At 32.6% G+C, this 18,605-nt stretch overlaps 2 protein-coding genes across 2 annotated transcripts; one reads left to right on the top strand and one right to left on the bottom strand.

Moving 5' to 3' along the window:
- Positions 1-1,709: 1,709 nt before the first annotated feature.
- On the top strand, positions 1,710-3,524 carry LOC132313176 (tetrahydroberberine oxidase-like). Its single transcript, XM_059811857.1, has one exon. It carries the CDS (start codon positions 1,716-1,718, stop codon positions 3,339-3,341), a length of 1,626 nt encoding a protein of 541 aa, XP_059667840.1. The 5' UTR covers positions 1,710-1,715; the 3' UTR covers positions 3,342-3,524.
- Positions 3,525-11,951: 8,427 nt separating this feature from the next.
- Positions 11,952-14,201, bottom strand: LOC132313165 (patellin-4). Its single transcript, XM_059811847.1, has 5 exons — positions 14,133-14,201; positions 13,032-14,032; positions 12,810-12,934; positions 12,578-12,722; positions 11,952-12,480 (listed from the first exon to the last, which is right to left on the bottom strand). Exons 2-5 carry the CDS (start codon positions 14,007-14,009, stop codon positions 12,223-12,225), a joined length of 1,506 nt encoding a protein of 501 aa, XP_059667830.1. The 5' UTR covers positions 14,010-14,032; positions 14,133-14,201; the 3' UTR covers positions 11,952-12,222.
- Between the last annotated feature and the right edge of the window lie 4,404 nt (positions 14,202-18,605).

Below are 18,605 nucleotides of genomic sequence, written 5' to 3'. Positions count from 1 at the left end.
AATCGATCGCCACTGAAACGTGATAGCAAGAATTTAATCAATTGCCATCAGCCAAGTAATGACAAGAATTTAATCAATTGTCACTACGATTCAATGGCAAGAATTTAATCAATTGCCATTGAATTGAAAGCCTAACTAAAATTGCGTAATTAAAATTGGCATAATTGAAATTGAAAGAAAGTAAATGGCTGAATCGAAATAGTTGACGAGGATCTAATCAATTGCCATTAAATTGAAATAAAGAATTGATAGGAAAATGACGTAGAGTCAATTGAAAACATTTTTAGTTGAAATGCATGTTTTGTGGTGGTGCTGGACGAATTGGAATGGAATACAATACTTCTATTTATAGAAGTGCTATCTCAACTTATTTTCCTAATTAATTGCTAGAAAATCTCTTTGTTCCTTGATTTTCTTCACTTTATTACTCAAACTAAACCACGTTCCAGTAGTCTTTTGCGTCTCTTCTCTTCTTGCTTCAATAGGAAAGTCCTTGCTGAAATCTCTCCTTGATCCAGTCAAATGCAAGTTGTCGAGAAACATGCTGAAAAGTTGCTGGTAAGTTGCTAACTTTTAGCAACTCCTTTCCTTAAGTTAGGCTGAAAACTTCCCTTAAATGGCTGGAAGACCATTCATAACTTTTGCCCAAATTATCCCTCACGTGACGGCCTCTCCTTTGAATTCCTTATTCCTTTGCAACGAAATTCCTATTTCATAGGAATCTCATTCCAACTAAATCTCTTCTATTCAAACTGAAATAATATATTTGAATTATGTCAAATATTAATTACCAAATTTCAGCAACAACCTTATTGGATAAGGTGGCTAAATTTCTAGATTTTCTCCTCTTGTTTCTCAATTGGCCGACTTTTCTTGAAACCAAACTAAACAAGTGTCGGCCCATCGTTGGTCCACGTCACCACTGAGGTGGCTGCCAAGTTTTGGTGCCAACACATAGGTTTCTTGCAAGCTGGAACTTGAAAAACTTGGATGGATAACCTAGAGGAGAATAGTTTCATTTACTAATCTGAATGATGAAAAATTGTATACAATGACATGAAATATCCACTGAAATGTCAATAGCAATGACTATCGTCAAACTAAAAGATCGTCTGTTTTCTTCTAGAGAAAATTCAAAGAGCTTAGTCGACCAAGAACATTAATCACTATTATCTGCTAATTATATTTCATATCATTGAGAACATCTCATGAAAATATACTTACGTACACGTACGATGTATCGACTACGTACCCATGCTTAAAAATTTGATCCTCGTCACTTTTTTCTACTCCTGCATGGTTGAATAAGCGATAAAAAGATAATCTTGAAGGTTACTCTTATGACAATGATGATCAAGAACACAATGTTCAACTTACGTATACCCTTTCCCAAGCAGAAAATTTTCACAAGAAAACTACATTCTCAAAACTGTTTACGTAGTTTCATATCTAACACTTCCGTGTCAAAACAGAAGAAGTTATATACAGTTTTCTAATGGGTTGAAAAAGATATGGTTCTTCCTTAATTTCTTCATTTTAATTCTCTTTTTCTTCATTTCTTGTAGAGGGATTTCAATCCAGAAAACATTGATTATTCACCTTAAGCTAAAAAAATGGAACACGTAACCAACAGATGTATCACATGATTAAAATCTATTGTTGGTCCAAGGGCTATAAATAGCAGATCAATATTTATCCTTCTTATACACAAAATCATGAAGACGCCAAGAACTTTGTTGTTTTCACTTGTTTATGTTGTTTTATCAATTTCATGGGTAGTTTCTGCTGATACCCATGAAGATTTTCTTCAATGCCTTTCCCTTCATTCTCATAACTCCACATCAATCTCCAAAGTCATTTACACCCCAAACAACTCCTCCTATCTATCCATATTGGATTTCTCCAAACAAAACCTAAGGTTCATATCACCAAGTATTCCCAAACCTCTGGTCATTGTCACACCTTTGGATGAGTCCCAAATTCAGACAACCATATATTGTTCCAAAAAACATGACATGCAAATAAGAGTCCGAAGCGGAGGACATGACTATGAGGGCCTCTCGTCTCTCTCTCTCTCTGAAGTCCCATTTGTCATAGTTGATCTCATAAACCTTCGAAAAATCACTATTGACATTGAAAGTAGCACTGCATGGATTCAAGCCGGTGCAACCCTCGGTGAAGTTTACCACAGCATTGCTCAGAAGAGTAGAACTCTTGCCTTTCCGGCCGGTGTTTGCCCCACGGTTGGTGTTGGAGGACACATAAGTGGGGGAGGGTATAGCATGCTGTCGCGTAAACACGCCCTTGCTGCTGACCATGTCATTGATGCTCATGTAATCGATGTTAACGGTAAATTTCTTGATAGAAAATCCATGGGGGAAGACCTCTTTTGGGCAATCAGAGGAGGTGGGGGATCTAGTTTTGGAGTCATTCTTGCATGGAAGGTAAATTTGGTTACTGTTCCATCCACTGTGACAGTTTTCAATGTCAGCAGGACATTGGAACAAAATGCAACCAAGCTTGTCCACAGATGGCAGTACATTGCAGATAAATTTGATGACAACCTTCTCATGAGAGTCTTCATAAGAAGTGTGAATTCTAGTACTCAAGCTGGTAGAAGAACGATACGAGCTTCGTTCGTTTCCTTGTACCTTGGTGGAGTTGATACACTCCTTCCATTGATGCAAAAAAGCTTTCCTGAATTGGGTATGGTGAAAAAAGATGGTATTGAAATGAGCTGGATCCAGTCGATTCTTTATTTTGAAGGCTTCTCTATTGAAGACTCCATTGATGTTTTGTTGAATAGGAGTGTTCTTGGTGGGAAATCCTACTATAAAGGGAAGTCAGATTTTGTGAAGGAGCCCATTTCAGAGAATGGACTAGAAGGCATATGGGAGAGGTATAATGAAGAAGATGAGAATGGGGCTGAGATGTTGTTGAGTCCTTATGGTGGAAGGTTGAGTGAGATTTCGGAATCCGAAACACCTTTCCCACATAGAGCTGGGAATATATACAACATTCATTATGTAGTGTTTTGGGATGAGAAAGGGTCAGAGGCATTGGAAAGGCATATAAGTTGGATCAGAAGTCTTTACAGGTACATGACTCCCTATGTTACCAAGTCTCCAAGAGCTGCATATCTCAACTATAGGGATCTTGACTTGGGAGTAAACAATATTAAAGGCAACACAAGCTACACACAAGCAAGCATTTGGGGTCTTAAGTATTTCAAGAGTAACTTCAAGAGATTGGTACATGTGAAGACAAAGGTTGATCCTGGTAATTTCTTCAGGAATGAACAAAGCTTTCCACCTTTGTCATCATGGGGAAAGAAGAGATAGATCAATCCATGGTCGACCAAAAATAATGTAGTGAGCGAAATCTATGTGCGATTGTATTATTGGCATAAATAAGGGTTCCAGGGAAAAATTAGTATATGTTCATGTAATTACTGGGACCAAAGTAAATATATGTTTGTGTAGTTATAGTCTTTTTTTAATTACCTAATAAAGTTTCTGTTTGTATGTTTGTGTAGTTATATGATATAGCATGCATAGTTGAACAGGATAAGACATTGCACTTTCATTTATGAGCCATTGGACATGTCTCAGCTTCGTAGGCATAATCTCACCACTCCCAGTCGACATGGAGAGCATAATTCACAAGCGTGCGAGAAATAGGGTAGTTTTGAACCAGCAATTTGGAGCATGATTCTTTATTGTAGAGTCAGGGTAAGGTTAGATGTACGCACCCTTACTTCTACTTATGGGAGATACTTTTTACTGTTTTAAACTTATGATATCTAGGTCACAATAGAGCAACCTTATCGTTACACTAAAGTTCACCCTCAACAAAAATCACCTTGACAAACAAAAATGAGTTTTTTTTATTTCTTATTTTTCCAGAAGTGATGATAATATTTACCAATTGAAGGAATACAATCAACAGCCAGAGTCACAAATAATCAGGATGGCTTGCAGGTCACTGGCCTTCTGGTGCAAAGCCCATTTAGTCACAGAATGACTATTACAATTTCTGGGTTCCCAAAACAGGCTAAACCCCAATATTGGAGCAATCTAAGGCGCCCTTCTAATCAGAACTTCATCAACACCTGCTAATGCAAAATTCTCACCGCTAGTTGATCATCGTGGTTCCTAAGAACTAAGGGTGGCAATTGAGTAGGTTTTGGATATGAACCCATTTATGGGGTCATAACCATAAATAGATTGAGTATTAAATGGATTAATCAACTCACACCCAACCAATGACCAAATATTTTTAAACACAAATTGTCAAATTATTTTGATTATAAAAAAATAATAATAATAATAATAGTAATAAAGGTTCCTGTAGCAATTTTCATTAATTTTTTGGTTTCCAGCATTGCAATTTTTTTCCCCTTTTTGTTTTAGCTGAAAAAGTCACACATACACATATATAGAAAAGGAGCTTTGACTGGGTAACATAAAAATTTTACCAAAAAAAAATGTCCCTGTAACAGTTTTCCATTAATTTTTTTGGTTTCCAAAATTACAATTTTTTTCCTTTTTTTTATTCGAAAAAGTCACACAGTTATATATATATATAGAAAAAAGAGCTTTGACACACATATTACATATATATATATATATATATATAATTATATAAAGGTGCTTTGACATGTATATATATTTATATATATTATATAAATGAGCTTTGACTGGTAACATATGAAAATTTTAATTAGTTGGTGGTGATTTTTACTTATATTTTTATTAAAAAAAAAAAAACAAAGGGGGAGAGAGAAGCAGTTAGTGAGAAAATATTAGGTGGTTGTACCCAGTGTAATTTATGGTCTGGATCAATGAAAAAATGAATAAAATTTTACAAAACTTCACACATTATCAACTAAATGACATATCCTTTTGCAGTGACGGATCCAAGGGGGGCTGGGGGCTCCCCCTATAAGTATAATTAGTTCAATGTTTTAAAAAAGAAAAAATTAGTAGTAGTATTAGTCATCTAATTTTAACTCATCCAAATAAGCCACAATTTTAAAACAAAGGTTCAACCAAATAGGCTCAAACCAAACATGTCCTAAACAATCACTAAGTCAAAGCAAAGAAAACTCCTTAATTCCTAATTTTTCACAAATCAGAGAATTCGTTCATTCTCTCCCTCTAAGTCTAACCTTATTTCCTCTAAAATTTTCCAACTCTTTAATCTTTCGATCCCCAATTCCCCCTTGTTTAATATTAGCCCCCATTAACAATTTCTGGATTCGCTCTTACCCTTTTGACACTCTTCAAAAAAAAAAAAAATTTAATTAATTAAAAAATAAATAAAAATAAAACCTCTTTAGTCTTTTCTCTTTTAAATTTCTCGCTCTACAAGTCCAATTCTCTCTATGACACCCCTTTCCTCATGTCCCCATATATATATATATATATATATATATATATATATATATATATTTTGTTTCTCACTCTATACAAGTTGAAAATGATAATGATTTTGATTATAAAATAATAATAATATAAAAAGTTCCTGTAGCAGATTTCATTAATTTTTTGGTTTCCAACATTGCAATTTTTTTCCCCTTTTTTTTTTCTGAAAAAGTCACACATACACACACACACACACACATATATATATATATATAGAAAAATGAGCTTTTACTGGGTAACATATAAAATTTTTACCAAAAAAAAAAAATGTCCCTGTAACAGTTTTTCATTAATTTTTTTGCTTTCTTTTATTTATTCTAAAAAGTCAACACACTTATATATATATATATACAAGCAGGCTCTCATGCGGTCAAAAGAACGAATTTTTCAGTGAACTAAAAGTCAAATAGTCAATTAGCATTTTTTTACTTTATCATACCTAACCATAGTTAATATTTATTACCTTAATATTCAATTTACCATAATTAATATTTGTTATCTTTATTCAATCTCTCTCCTCTTTAATCTTTTCCATCTTCCTTGCCATCTCAACCAATTCTACCATATCCACACCATTACAGTCACCATCTTCACCACTACAACCATAACACAACTACCATATTCATTCTCCTACAGTCACTCTCTCTTTCTTTCTCTTCTTTTTGCACTTTGATTTATTTATTTTTATTTTTTTGCTCTCTTAATTTTTTTCCCTTGATGGCCTGATCGTTGCTCTCTTATTTATTTTTTTTATTTTTTTGCTTTCTTAATTTTTTTCTTCGACCCATTATTCCACATTTCATGAATAATGGAATCTCAAACAGAAAGCATATATTGCTTAATCCTGGCATGGAAACAATAGAAAGATCTCCACATTTGGATTTTACAAAAATAAGAAAAATCTCCGAATTCTGATTCTGGCAATTTTCTCGTTTTCATTTCCATTTATGTTTTCACGCATTACAATTTCTTTCAAATTTTATGTCACAAATACAATTAAATATTCAATCTCATCATTCTAATTTTGGAAATAGTTTATGGTATCGGAAAATCGTGCATCCAGTGATTAGTATCTACTCCATGCTCTTCCGAGGGATATACTGGTGTAGGAATCAATTGGCCTTCACCAACCTCCGTTGACCTGGAAGTCGATATGGGGAATGAAGCTTTGAAATTGAGGTTGTTAATGCTTCTTGTTATTTGGAAAAAGTCCAGAGTGAAGGATATATATTTTTTATATTGTGTTTGGAGGCAAAGGGTTGGTTTAATAGTGTTGACAAATGAAATTCTCTCTTGAAAGAAAAAATAAAAAAATTAAAAGGACACAATGGTAACTGTGATGGCATGGATATGGCTGTAGTGATTGAAATTGAAAGAAGATAGAAGAGATTAAGGAGGAGAGGAATTGAATAAGGGTAACAAATATTAACTAAATTGAATATTAAGATAACAAATATTAATTATAGTTATATCTGATAAAGTAAAAAAGTGCTAATTGACTATTTGACTTTTAATTCGTTTAAAAATTCGTTATTTTGAACAACATGAGAGTATGCGTACACGCGCATAACCGTAACTTTTTAATCAGCACACTTTTCTCACACATATCTCTGCTATCTATGCATAGGGAGCACACATTAACCTCTTTTTCTTTCCTTCGCATCTTCTCCTGGACCGTTCCCTGCACAAGAGGGATCCAAATTTCTTTTTACCTAACATGCGGACCTCACATGTTCACATGTTTCTCTTTCATTATTACATATACCACGTATTTTATAATATATATATCTAATTTAACAAAGTAATTAAATAATTATAAATTTTAAAATATCCATAAACATAAAATTGACGCAAGGTAAAAGAGATAAAAATATAATTTTTAATTGAACTTTAAAATAGAAATTCAATTATTGATAAGTGTATTTTCAAACTCCTAAAACAATATCAAAATTAAGACTATTTTTTATTACAATTTACTAATATTTTATTTATTTATATATTAGAATTTTATTTATATATCATTTATAAAATTAGAAAAGATGTGGAGACTAAATTATTTATATATTTTTATATATTTTCTTGTTTAATTAGAAAGACTAAATTATTTATTTTCTTTATATATTTCCTTATCTAATTAGATTTTCTTTTATTAAAAAAATTCATAATAAATAGGTAATTTGAGTTTTATAGAAACTCTTCTAAATATGTAATTCAAGTTTATAAAAACTCTTCTAAATAGCTTATATAAATAGACTCAATTATTTATATTTTTTAATATTTTCTTTATATATTTCCTTGTTTAATTAGAAAGACTAAATTATTTATTTATTTTATATATTTCTTTATCTAATTAGATTTATTTTTATTAAAAAAACTCATAATAATAGGTAATTTGAGTTTTGTAGAAACTCTTCTAAATATGTAATTTGAGTTTTATAGAAACTCTTCTAAAAATCTCAGTTTGTGTAAAATATATGCTACATATGATGTGTACTATTTTATTTTATTTTATTATTATTTTTTATTATTTATCTCTAGGCATACACTGTCACTGTCATTTCACCGATGTGTAAAATTGTTATGTATTTTACCAACCTTTTTACAAAGCCACATTCTCTATCTTTCTCATTCCATTAACCAATTTGTCAAAATTATATGGAATCCATGCATTACACTGATTGATTTTTATTAGGGGATATATTTTCAAAAGTTATAAAACAAACGCTGGAGCTAAAAATAAATAATTCAAAATTTTTGTATAAATTTATTATGACACATTAGATTTACAAAAAAAAAAAAAAAAAAAAAAAAAAAAAAAAAAAAAAAAAAAAAAAAGTGTACACAAAGAGATGCTCTTATATTTATTTTAAAATAAAAACACATAATAAATAAATAATTTGTGTTATTCTAAAAGGAAATATATAAACCCAACATATAAATTTTTATTTTTTTTAAAAATAATGGACTGAAACACTTTAATGTACGGAAACATTAATATACAAAAACTCTTTATACTTTTAATAGTAATGTATAAGATATTTAAAATCATATCAAGTTAGAGTTTTGATGAGAAGTTTTAGAAATAAAAATGTTTAAGATAAGTAGAAATAAAATTAAATATATAGGGTGTAACTTTAGTAAATTTAATTTAAAAAGAGAAATGAGGATGCAGTGAGGATTGAGAACCGAAAGTACAAAAAGTGAGCATTTTTTATCATTTAGACTCAATTATTCATAATGGAGGAGGAAGTATAGATAGATAACAACTAATCATAGAATAAGACAATATGGGTTGCATTTTTATCATTTAGACTCAATTATTCATAACGGAGGAGAAAGTATAGATAACAACTAATCATCGAATAAGACAATATGGGTTCAAGGAGGAGTGTATCTAGTATATTATTTGATAGGCTTTTTTTTCTTACTATTGCAAGGGAAGTTCTACAGAGAGGCTATTAGACCAGCGATGCTTCATGGAATTGACAATTAGAAAACAACATTTTCATATAATAAAGAGTGAGGTGTAAAAAATTCTCTAGAATTATGTTTGAATTTGTAAATAACTCCCCTGAATTATATTTTGTGCGTAAAATCTCCTAAACTATCACATTTTATTGTAACATATCCTAATGTTTATACTTATATTTTATTAAATGATCATAATATTCCTTCTTATTAAATTGCATTTAATATATTTTTCTTATCTAAATTAATTATGAAAAAAAAATTATATAAATTTGATGGCATATTCTCCATTAAATTTGCATAACTTAACTTTTAATTTTTGAAATTAATTATTTAAATAAAAATATTTAGTAGAATATTTTTTAAAAAATTAATTAATTTGAGAATAATTTCACTAACACTCTTTCCGGTTTGGCCAAATATCACACTCAAATATCTTTCAAAAATAACATCACTTTTTCACATACACCACAACCGTTAGTTAAACAGTTATGACACGATATAAAATGACTTAAATACTCTTTAATTTTGTTTAAACAATTATTTAAAATAAATAATTATATTAAAAGACTAAAATATTCCTCAATTTATTATAAATTGACACATTTATTATATATATACATACACAGACATATATATATATATATATATATATACATACACATATATACACACACACACGCGTCGCCGGGGAGGGAGTGAGACGTTGACGTCGACATCTCCGGGTCGCTTGCTTTCGGTTCCTTCTCTTGCCGAATCGTCCGCCGTCTATTACAAGTATTGTCTTATATGGCTCTTTTGATCAATACTGGATGATTTTGTGCATAGAAAAGAGAGAAAAATTGCGTTGCAGATGTCAAATATGGGCTGCGCTACTGGCTGACTTAAATGGAATGTTCTTTTTCTCACCTGCTCTACTATACTGCCAGGCTAAGAGAAAGGGAAACTAGGTTAAAGCTAGGTAGACAGGAGTCTGAGAAGCCTATGGCAATTTGGGAGATGCAGGCTCTAATCCCAGGCTCTAAGCCTATGTCTCTGTAAATTTGTACTTGTATTTTTATTTAATTTTTTTTTTAAGGTTAGTGAGATTTCTGACCAAGTCAAAGGATATTTCGGGAGCAAAATTATCTTTTTATATTTTTTAACTGAAACAAAAGTAAAAATGATTATTTTCGAAAGATGTTTAAGAGTGATATTTGACCAAATTTAAGGAGGTGTCAGTGAAATTAACCCATTAATTTTTACACTTTTGATGAATATATTACATGAAAAGAATGTATTTTTTTATAAGTATTTTATTAATTTTCATCAATATATTATATGAAAAAGAAATATTTTTTTACAATAAAATTTTTAAATTGGTTATAACAAGTTTTATTACAAATAATGAAGTTTTAATAATAAGTTAATCAATTAGAAACTAGTAGTTATAAATCTATTTATCTTTTTTATTTTTTCATTTTTATAATCAATTGATACTATAATAAAATTAAGGTAAATAGTATAATTAATATTTACATAAGAGAAAAGATAATAAAAATAATTTAATAAGAAATGAAAATTTTAATGAAAAAGGGTAAAATAGTCTTTTGTGATATATTTGACCTTAATCGCAATAAATCAATAATTCAGGGGCAGCTTTTAGTTCAAGGGTTATTTGCAAAACAGTAATAGTTTATGAGGTTTTTTTTGCACTTTACCTTATAATAAAGTGAGTGATAGAAATACGAATATTAAAATAAATGTGAAGTAAGATTAAAAAGGATGGAATTAAAAATAATCATATTTGAAAGATGGTTGGAGTAGCATCAATTAGAGATAAAATGAGAAAAAAATTGGTTAAGATGGTTTGGACAAAGACAAAGAAGACCATTAAGTGTGCCCGATTAGGAAAATTGCATAGTCCAAGTAAAGGTAGTGCTAGGGGAAGATACTATAGCATGCGAATTGAGCAAAGGCTAGAAGACTATGTTGATCAATCAATGAATATGATGAGGTTTCATTTTTCAATTGAGTATTGAAGAGTACTATTTCCAGTTTCACTTCACTTCTAAGCTAGTTTGGTGTCCGTGAATGAAATGGAATGGAATGAGAATGAAATTAAAAATGGAATGGGAATGGAATAGAATAGGAATGATTCACATTCTCTTGTTTGGTTACAAACATGGAATGCGTAAAAATGAAATGATGATTTCTATTCACATTTGATTTGACTAATGTAAAAACTAAAATGGAATAAATTTATATAGTTTTCTCCAAATAACCTTTATTATTAATAAAAAAAATTAACTAAAAAATTAGCATCTAAAGAAATTTTTTCCAATCTAGGGTAAGAAAGAGGTCTGTAAGAATGAAATTGGGGCAAGAGATAGAGAGAGTAAGTAGAGAGAAGAAAGAAACTGGGCAAGTGAATGGAGGTGTTGGAGGTTGGGTTGGGCCGTGTGTTAGAGAAGATGATGATGGTGGCGGGGAAGAAGGCTGGATTATGGAAAGGAGTATAACAATCTCCTTTCTAAAAAAATCCTTTATTTATTTATTGGAATTGATTCACCACTTCCATTAATTGAATATTATCTCAAAACACACCATGATTACCATATAGGGAAAAAAAAAATGTTCTTGATCTATTTATATTGCAAAGTATTTTTTACAATACGTGATGCATCGAAGAATATATATATAAGTTACTGGATTATGGAAAGGAGTATAGCAGATTTGATATGAAGGGGTTTTTTGTCATAATTTTTTTAATTTTATTCCATGTGGGAATAGAATGCTCATTCCATTGTTAAAGAGAGGGAATGAAATAGTGGGATTGGTCATTCTCGATAATGCCTCTTGATTCTCTTTCCAACTTTAATTTATCTTACCAAACACGGGTATGGAATAAAAACCATTCACATTCCCTCCTAACTGATTCCATTCCATCACACCAAACTAGCCTGTACTTACCAATTGTGACCTATGTAGAGTGCACATGGGCACCCCACACTCTAGCAGAGGTTTCATTTTTCAGTTGGGTGTTGAAGAAAACTATTTAAAGAAATGATAGATACATAATTGAAACTTGAAACCCTTTCATCAAACTCTTACAAGATTTGCAACAAGAGAGAACCCAAACAACATAAGCTCATAATATGTATGAAACTACAGAACATTATTGATCCTGCTAAAAGAATGAAGAATATCAAAATAAAATAAAAATAAAATAAAATAAAATAAAAATGCTCACTTTGATTTACTATTCCTGTCCTCTCTCACCCCCAAACCAAAATCATATATATAGGTATATAGAGAATTGTATAGATTATATTAATAAGCTTAGCTCTCAAAAGGTGGAGCTCTTCTTGGTCTTGTATCGATACGAAACCTTCTTCTTCTTGCTTGAATTGTTCTCGATTGTGAGGACAATTTTGCCAGGTTCATTGTTGGTGAAAGTGTTGCGAATTGGTGCTTCATGTATCCCCATCTTCTTTCCTTTCTGAACAATGATGGTATAAGAACCCTCATCAGTAGGAACAAACTCCTCCTTGTAGCTAACTTCCCAACCCCAAACAGTCAGGTCCCAGAGGAAAGTAGTTCCAATCTGTTAACACCAAAAAAAAAAAGGCACTTTTTAGTCAAGCACAGTCCTCAAAACCTCATTTTATGAAGAAAACAAAACCAAATATTTCTTTTAGTACCTCTGCCATAGGCAATTCAATGGTCTCAGTTGATCCAGCCTTGACAATAAGTTCCGAAGCCTCAGCATCTTCATTTGAAAACTCGAAATCATTGTCACGCTTGAAGCCACCATACTGGACTGGGATTTCCTCAATCCGAATGTACCTGTCCAATGTTTTGAGTAAATTTCATATGCTTCAAAGAATTTCATGTCATTTGAGGCTAAATTTGGTAACAGAGAGAACTACTCACTTGAGAAGGGTCTCGGTGACCTTAGCCGGGCGAGCAACAAGAAATTTGCTTTTAGTCCTTTGGGTTAAGAAAGGAGATAAAATGGCATGGAAGGCATAGAACCAGAAAGGCACATTAATGAATATCTGCAACCAAAATTATTGACGCCCATTAGCTTATATGAACCAAATCATTAGACTAAATGAAAAGTAAAATAAAATAAAAACCCTTGAATTGTCTTACATTTCTTGCCACAAATTCTGGGTAGTTATCCTGAAGAGCTCCAATAGCTTGCATAGTTGCAACACGAAGTACCTTCTTTGTTGGTCCAGGGGAGTTCTTGAGATCATTGATTTGAAGCAATGAATTGACACCACCAGCCTTGAAATCAAGCTTCTGAATACCCTTCTCCATAAACTGGAACCTCCATCTCAAGAACTGATTCCGCTTCTCCTCAGTCCCAAAAGTCTTCTCTGCATTCTTCAAAACTCCAAAAATGTTGTAACAAATGGGGTGACCTTCGCGGTCTACACCACTCATGTAGGCGGCGGAGGCCAGATCAGTGCCAAGATCCTCATTCAAGATGGAATCTATGTTGAACTCCTTCCTCCATTGAAGTGTCTTCTTCAGCATCTCAAAGGCCTCATTGACCTTGAACTCCCTAGCTCTCAAAAACTTGAGCAGGACTACATCAGTGCCTTCAACACCCTTACTGGGCAAAAGGGGAATTCCCCAAATTGAGATATCTTTATCAATTTCCACCCCTTTCTCTTCGTCACCCGCCTCAGGTTTCTGCTCATTGTCCTCCTTGACTTCTCCTTCGGCTTTCGATTCCTCCTTTTTTTCGCCTTCGCCGCCTTCTTTAGCTGCTGCTTGGTCTTTCTCTTTCTCTTCTTCTCCTTCTGGTTTATCCTCCTCCTTTTCAGTCTCTTTCTTGTCCTCTTTATTAAAGAGATTGTTTCCGAGGATGGCCTCTTCGAGTTTGGTCTTGAAGTCATTCAAGGCCTTCCGCTCATTATCTTTTAGATCAGAGAGAAAATTGCTCTCTTCTCTGTAGGAAGAGCTTTTCTCAACTGTTTTGGATGTGGGTTCATCATCCACTTTCTTCACTTCAGTCTCTCCATTGACAACATCAACTTTCTCGGCTTCGTCAGCAACATTGATGGGCTCAGCAAAAGTTTCAGCAACTTGGGTTTCTTGAGCTTTAACCTCAACAGTCATGGTGGATTGATTGTCTTACCACACTGAAAATCAGACAAGAAAAGAAGAGGAGAGAGAATGTAAGAGATTTGGATTCAACAAAGGAAAAAAATGAATGAAAGAACAAAAAAAAACCTAACTCACCTCGAGTCTGTGATCACTGTGTGTATTGTGGTGTTGGGAGGGTTGTGCTGTTCTGATGACACAGAGGGTGTGTTGTAACGGTTATATAAATAAGAGCCCACAACGGTCACTTATCTGTCGCCACCGAAGAGGAGCCGTTGGGATTCTTTTCCAAAGGTTGTGCTAGCCTGGAGGCCAGCAAAATTTGTTGTGTCAGAATCATTTTGGGCCCACATCATTTACATTAAAATAATCTCTTTTTATTTATTTTTTTGACTTTTGTCTTCCTAAAATAGAGATTTTTTTGTTTTAGGTAAGTAGAAAAATTGAGATTTTATTGACAAACAAAACAATATTATGGGCCGATTTAGTTAAATACTAGTAACAAGTGAAACGATCTTGGAATTAGTAACCTAGTTAGTTTCCAATTTTTAAAATACTAAAAATAAAAAATAGAATGTGATATTCTCACTTCACTAAATCGTATTGTATACTATATTTGGTCTTTTTTTAATAAAATGAAATAACATAATTATGACTCACTATAAGAGTAATTTTTGAGATCATTGTAGAATGTGATTATTCTAAAAACTCTATATAGGAACAATTTTTAAAAATAAAATAGTTGCCCCAAAAGTGTTTTAATTTTTTCTTTTAAAACTAATTAACATAAAGGAAACAAATCATTTTCCAAATGGACCATTAGCTTTCAAAAAGCTAGGATCTATCATTCAAAACATTTTCATTGACTGTTATATCATTTTTAAAAAAATAAAATCAGGTTCAAAGGGATTTTGAATTGGGGTTCAAGATTTTGAGGTATAAGGGTAATTTTTAAAAATTTTGGTTCCGGCAAAAAAATTTAAAATTTAAAAATTTTGGGGTCCATAAGCTGATTGATAGATTTAATAATTAGAAACTGTCCAATGGGGTGAAAAGATGTATAGAATGAAGAAAAAAAGGAAAAGTATTTTCAGAGACTAACCATAGCTCAAAAAAATAATAATAATAAATAAAATAAATAATTTAGTTGCTTTAGAATGCTTGTTGGCCATTCAAAAGTAAATTCAATTTTAAAAGCATTTATTATTAAAAAATAACTATTATAACATAGAATTGACAGTGTAAGTAAAATATAACCAAAACCAAGTTTTTCTTTTAGGAAGAGATATTTTCGCACTAATAAATAAGAAATTTCACTTCAAAATATTTGTTATAACAACATATATGAGATAGCCAAAATCTTCTAGCTTAGCGGGTGAGATACCTCCTGTTGACTCTGGAGTGGGAGTGCATGGGTTTGAGATTTTTCATCAGCTAACCCCCTAACATGGCTTAAACTTCTAAAAATAAAAATATGAGATACCATATAAACTGCTAAAATGTTTCTTTAGGGTCAGAACTAGAACTTCATAACCTCTTTTTTGCCATTCTTGAAAAAAAAAAGAAAAAAAGAAAAAAAGAAAAAGGATGTATTATCATTAGTTGTATTATCAAGTCGTACATCAAAATATTTTAAATATTTAATTTTCTCATCCTTGTTAACGGTTTAGCTATCATTTTTTTTTTTTTAATGAGAAATGATACATTTGCCGACCTAATCCTCTAATTTATCCACCGAATCCTAGGTGGCTAGGCCACGTTAGACAAAAAAAATCACAATCACAGCTCTTTCTCTCCACGATTCCCCTCTCAAGCTCTCATCTCAAGCCAGGCAGGATGCTTCGCCGGCGACACAAAAAAATCACAACTCTTTCTCTCTCCACGATTCCCCTCTCAAGAGACGGGATGGATCCGACTTTAGCAACTGCAACTTGTGCACGCTGAGGTGGAGATGGTCTGGCTGTGACGGTCTCGAACTCGGAAGAACCAAGTCGAAGAGTGCGTGAGATCAATGAGAGCTCTTCGCCGGAAAAACCAGTTTGGGGCTGATCGTCGGCGAATGGTTCAATTTCTGGGGTTAAGCCGCCACGCTCGGGGAGGGGTGGCTCGGCTGTGGAACAGCGAGCTTACGGCGGCTCAGATGGACAGCTTGGACAGTGGTGAGGATGGGCTCGCGGTGGGCCACGGGCTAGTTCGGCCCGGCGACGGCAGCGAATAGCCGGCGGTGGCGATGGCAGTGAGCAGACGGTGGAGGAACTCGATCCGGCCATCATCAGTCTCCATCGACTTCTTCCAGAGGGAGCTCCGATCTGGCGACGGCTTGGCTCGTGAAGTCGACGACAAAGGAAAAGGAGATCACTTGGGACCAACGTTGTGGTCTTGGGGTTTAAAGCTTCGAATCAAGCAAAACTCGGTCGGATTTGTTGTGCGGTGTCGTCGTCGGGAACTGTTATTTGATGCGGCGAAGTTTCCGACGGCGCCTCCAAGCAACTCAAAGATGAGATTCTTGGTTGGATGATGATTGGAATTTGATCTCTTTCTCATGCTCTATCTCCTTGTACCGGTGGAGAAAGCCAGCGATGGTAGAAACAGAGGGGAAATGAGAGAGAGAGAAAACAGTGTTTTTTTTTGTTGCTGACTTGGCTTGGCCACCTAGGATTCGGAGGATTAAGTCGTCAAATGTATCATTTCTCTTTTTTTTTATTCAATAAAAGCCATGACAGACGTATTATCATTAGTCCAAGCAATATAACTTTTCTTTTCTAAAATGAGAGATTTGAGATTCAAATTTCACCGGGTACAATTGTGAAGGAGTGCGTCATTACTTCATCAAAAAAAAAAAAAAAAAAAATCAAAAAGTCATTGTCACAAAGAAAAAAAAAATTTTATTTTCTCAATCAAATGGTTGGATTCACACTTCTCTTTCTTACACATGGCAGGCCTTCAAATGATGAAAAAACTTTTTAAATTATATATCTCCATATATGCATATATATATATATATATATTAATATATTAATTAGGTAGGATTAATTTACCAATTAAAACAGCAGTGAGTGGGGGAAAGCATCGTGGTATTTGTTTGTGCATGCCTGCCCTATATCTGACCTGTCACTGCAGGTCCCACTTAGTGGTCCACTTATACATACATGGTTTTATATCTTCATCTTCCAGCCTGCTCAACTCAATTGATTCTCTCCACAAAACCTACCACTTGTCAAGGCCTCATTGGTTGAGAAAGTTGACCACCTTGTTTGACGAGATTCTCTTGCTGTCTGAATAGTTGGCAGGGTCACAGAAGCATGTGGTAGATATTTGGAATTACTACTTTTGTAATCTTGCAGAAATTAAGTTTTGAAGGAAAAACTGATTGGGATGTGTTTGGACCCACCTAATTTGTAAGTACACCTTTTCATGTACGTATATAATATTAACCAAAATTCCAACAATAAAATTTCAACTTTCAACCTTATTTTTTGAAATGTTAATTTTGCCTTCAATTATTTCGTTGATTTTCTTCTTCTTCTTTTTTCAACTAAAAGAGATATAAATTACATTTGCACATTTTTAAAAACTACTGAATACAGAATTTTACTTAAAATAAAGGTTGGTTTTTGAACTGGTCAAAAAATAAATAAATAATAAATAAAAATATGGATGCATTTATATCCATTACCGAGAATTTATGATATGGGGTCGGTGGTCTTAACAATGAAGCGGAGCATGGCGTGAAAAGGGTACATGTATCACGTGACCCCACGCATTTATGAAATTTGTGTCCGTAGCCATTAATACAACTCGTAGGCCATAAAGCAGTTACATCTTAAGACTACGATGTAAAATATGTTTTTAAAAATAAAAATAAAAAAAATTTGAGGTGAAGTATTTTTTTTATTTTTATTTATTTGATATTTGACAGTAATTTAAGTCAGGTTGAAATCGAATCCATCCAATGGAAGGTGTAAAATAACTTATTAAAAATTAATGAATAAGTTACATTAGTTAAATTTTAATATATATTTTTTTCGTAAATATTCTACTACAATTAAACACCAAAAAAAATAAAAAAAATATTTTTTAAAAAATATTTTACACTCGAACAAATGAAGCCTAATGGAAATTATTTACAGCCCGTGAGTCCGAAAAACTCCAGACTATTTTACCGTGAAAAAGCTAATGTTGTGATAACTTCAGTAGAACATGAGCTGACATCACTGGGTTTCTCACAGTGGGACCAAATGAGATTTAATTTTTGTTTGTTTTTTATAATCAAATTACTTATATACCCTTTATCCTTTTTAACTCCTACTCTAATTTATAATCAAATTACTTATATACCCTTTATCCTTTTTAACTCCTACTCTAATATGGGGATAGACGTGAATCACTCTTTCAAATTGTTATCGTTATTTATGAAAATTTATAAAACAATTTTAGAATTTTTTTTTTTTTCATGCCTCCACATCCCTTTGGGAATTTTTTTTTTTTTTCCCATCACTATTATTTTTGTACTGCATCCAAAAGTAAATCTTAATGCAAAACTAAGAGAAGTGAAAAATAGAAGAAAAAGGAAAAAGCAGGCGCCATTGTAAGGTGAAAACATTAAGAAAA

The sequence above is a fragment of the Cornus florida genome, unplaced genomic scaffold (genome assembly GCF_030987335.1).
Source record: "Cornus florida cultivar Cherokee Brave unplaced genomic scaffold, ASM3098733v1 CherokeeBrave_3.0.0_Hap2_Chr01, whole genome shotgun sequence".
NCBI classification, from domain to species: domain Eukaryota; kingdom Viridiplantae; phylum Streptophyta; class Magnoliopsida; order Cornales; family Cornaceae; genus Cornus; species Cornus florida.
The sequence above is the reverse complement of the archived record's forward strand: the minus strand, read 5'-3'. Positions and strand labels throughout refer to the sequence as shown.

Coding starts and splice junctions, on each gene's coding strand:
- LOC132313176 (XM_059811857.1), top strand. CDS start 1,716: ATGAAGACGCCAAGAACTTTGTTGTTTTCACTTGTTTATGTTGTTTTA.
- LOC132313165 (XM_059811847.1), bottom strand. CDS start 14,009: ATGACTGTTGAGGTTAAAGCTCAAGAAACCCAAGTTGCTGAAACTTTT. Junction 12,723..12,809: donor GTCACCGAGACCCTTCTCAA/GTGAGTAGTTCT, acceptor AACATTGGACAG/GTACATTCGGATTGAGGAAA. Junction 12,481..12,577: donor TTGAATTGCCTATGGCAGAG/GTACTAAAAGAA, acceptor TGGTGTTAACAG/ATTGGAACTACTTTCCTCTG.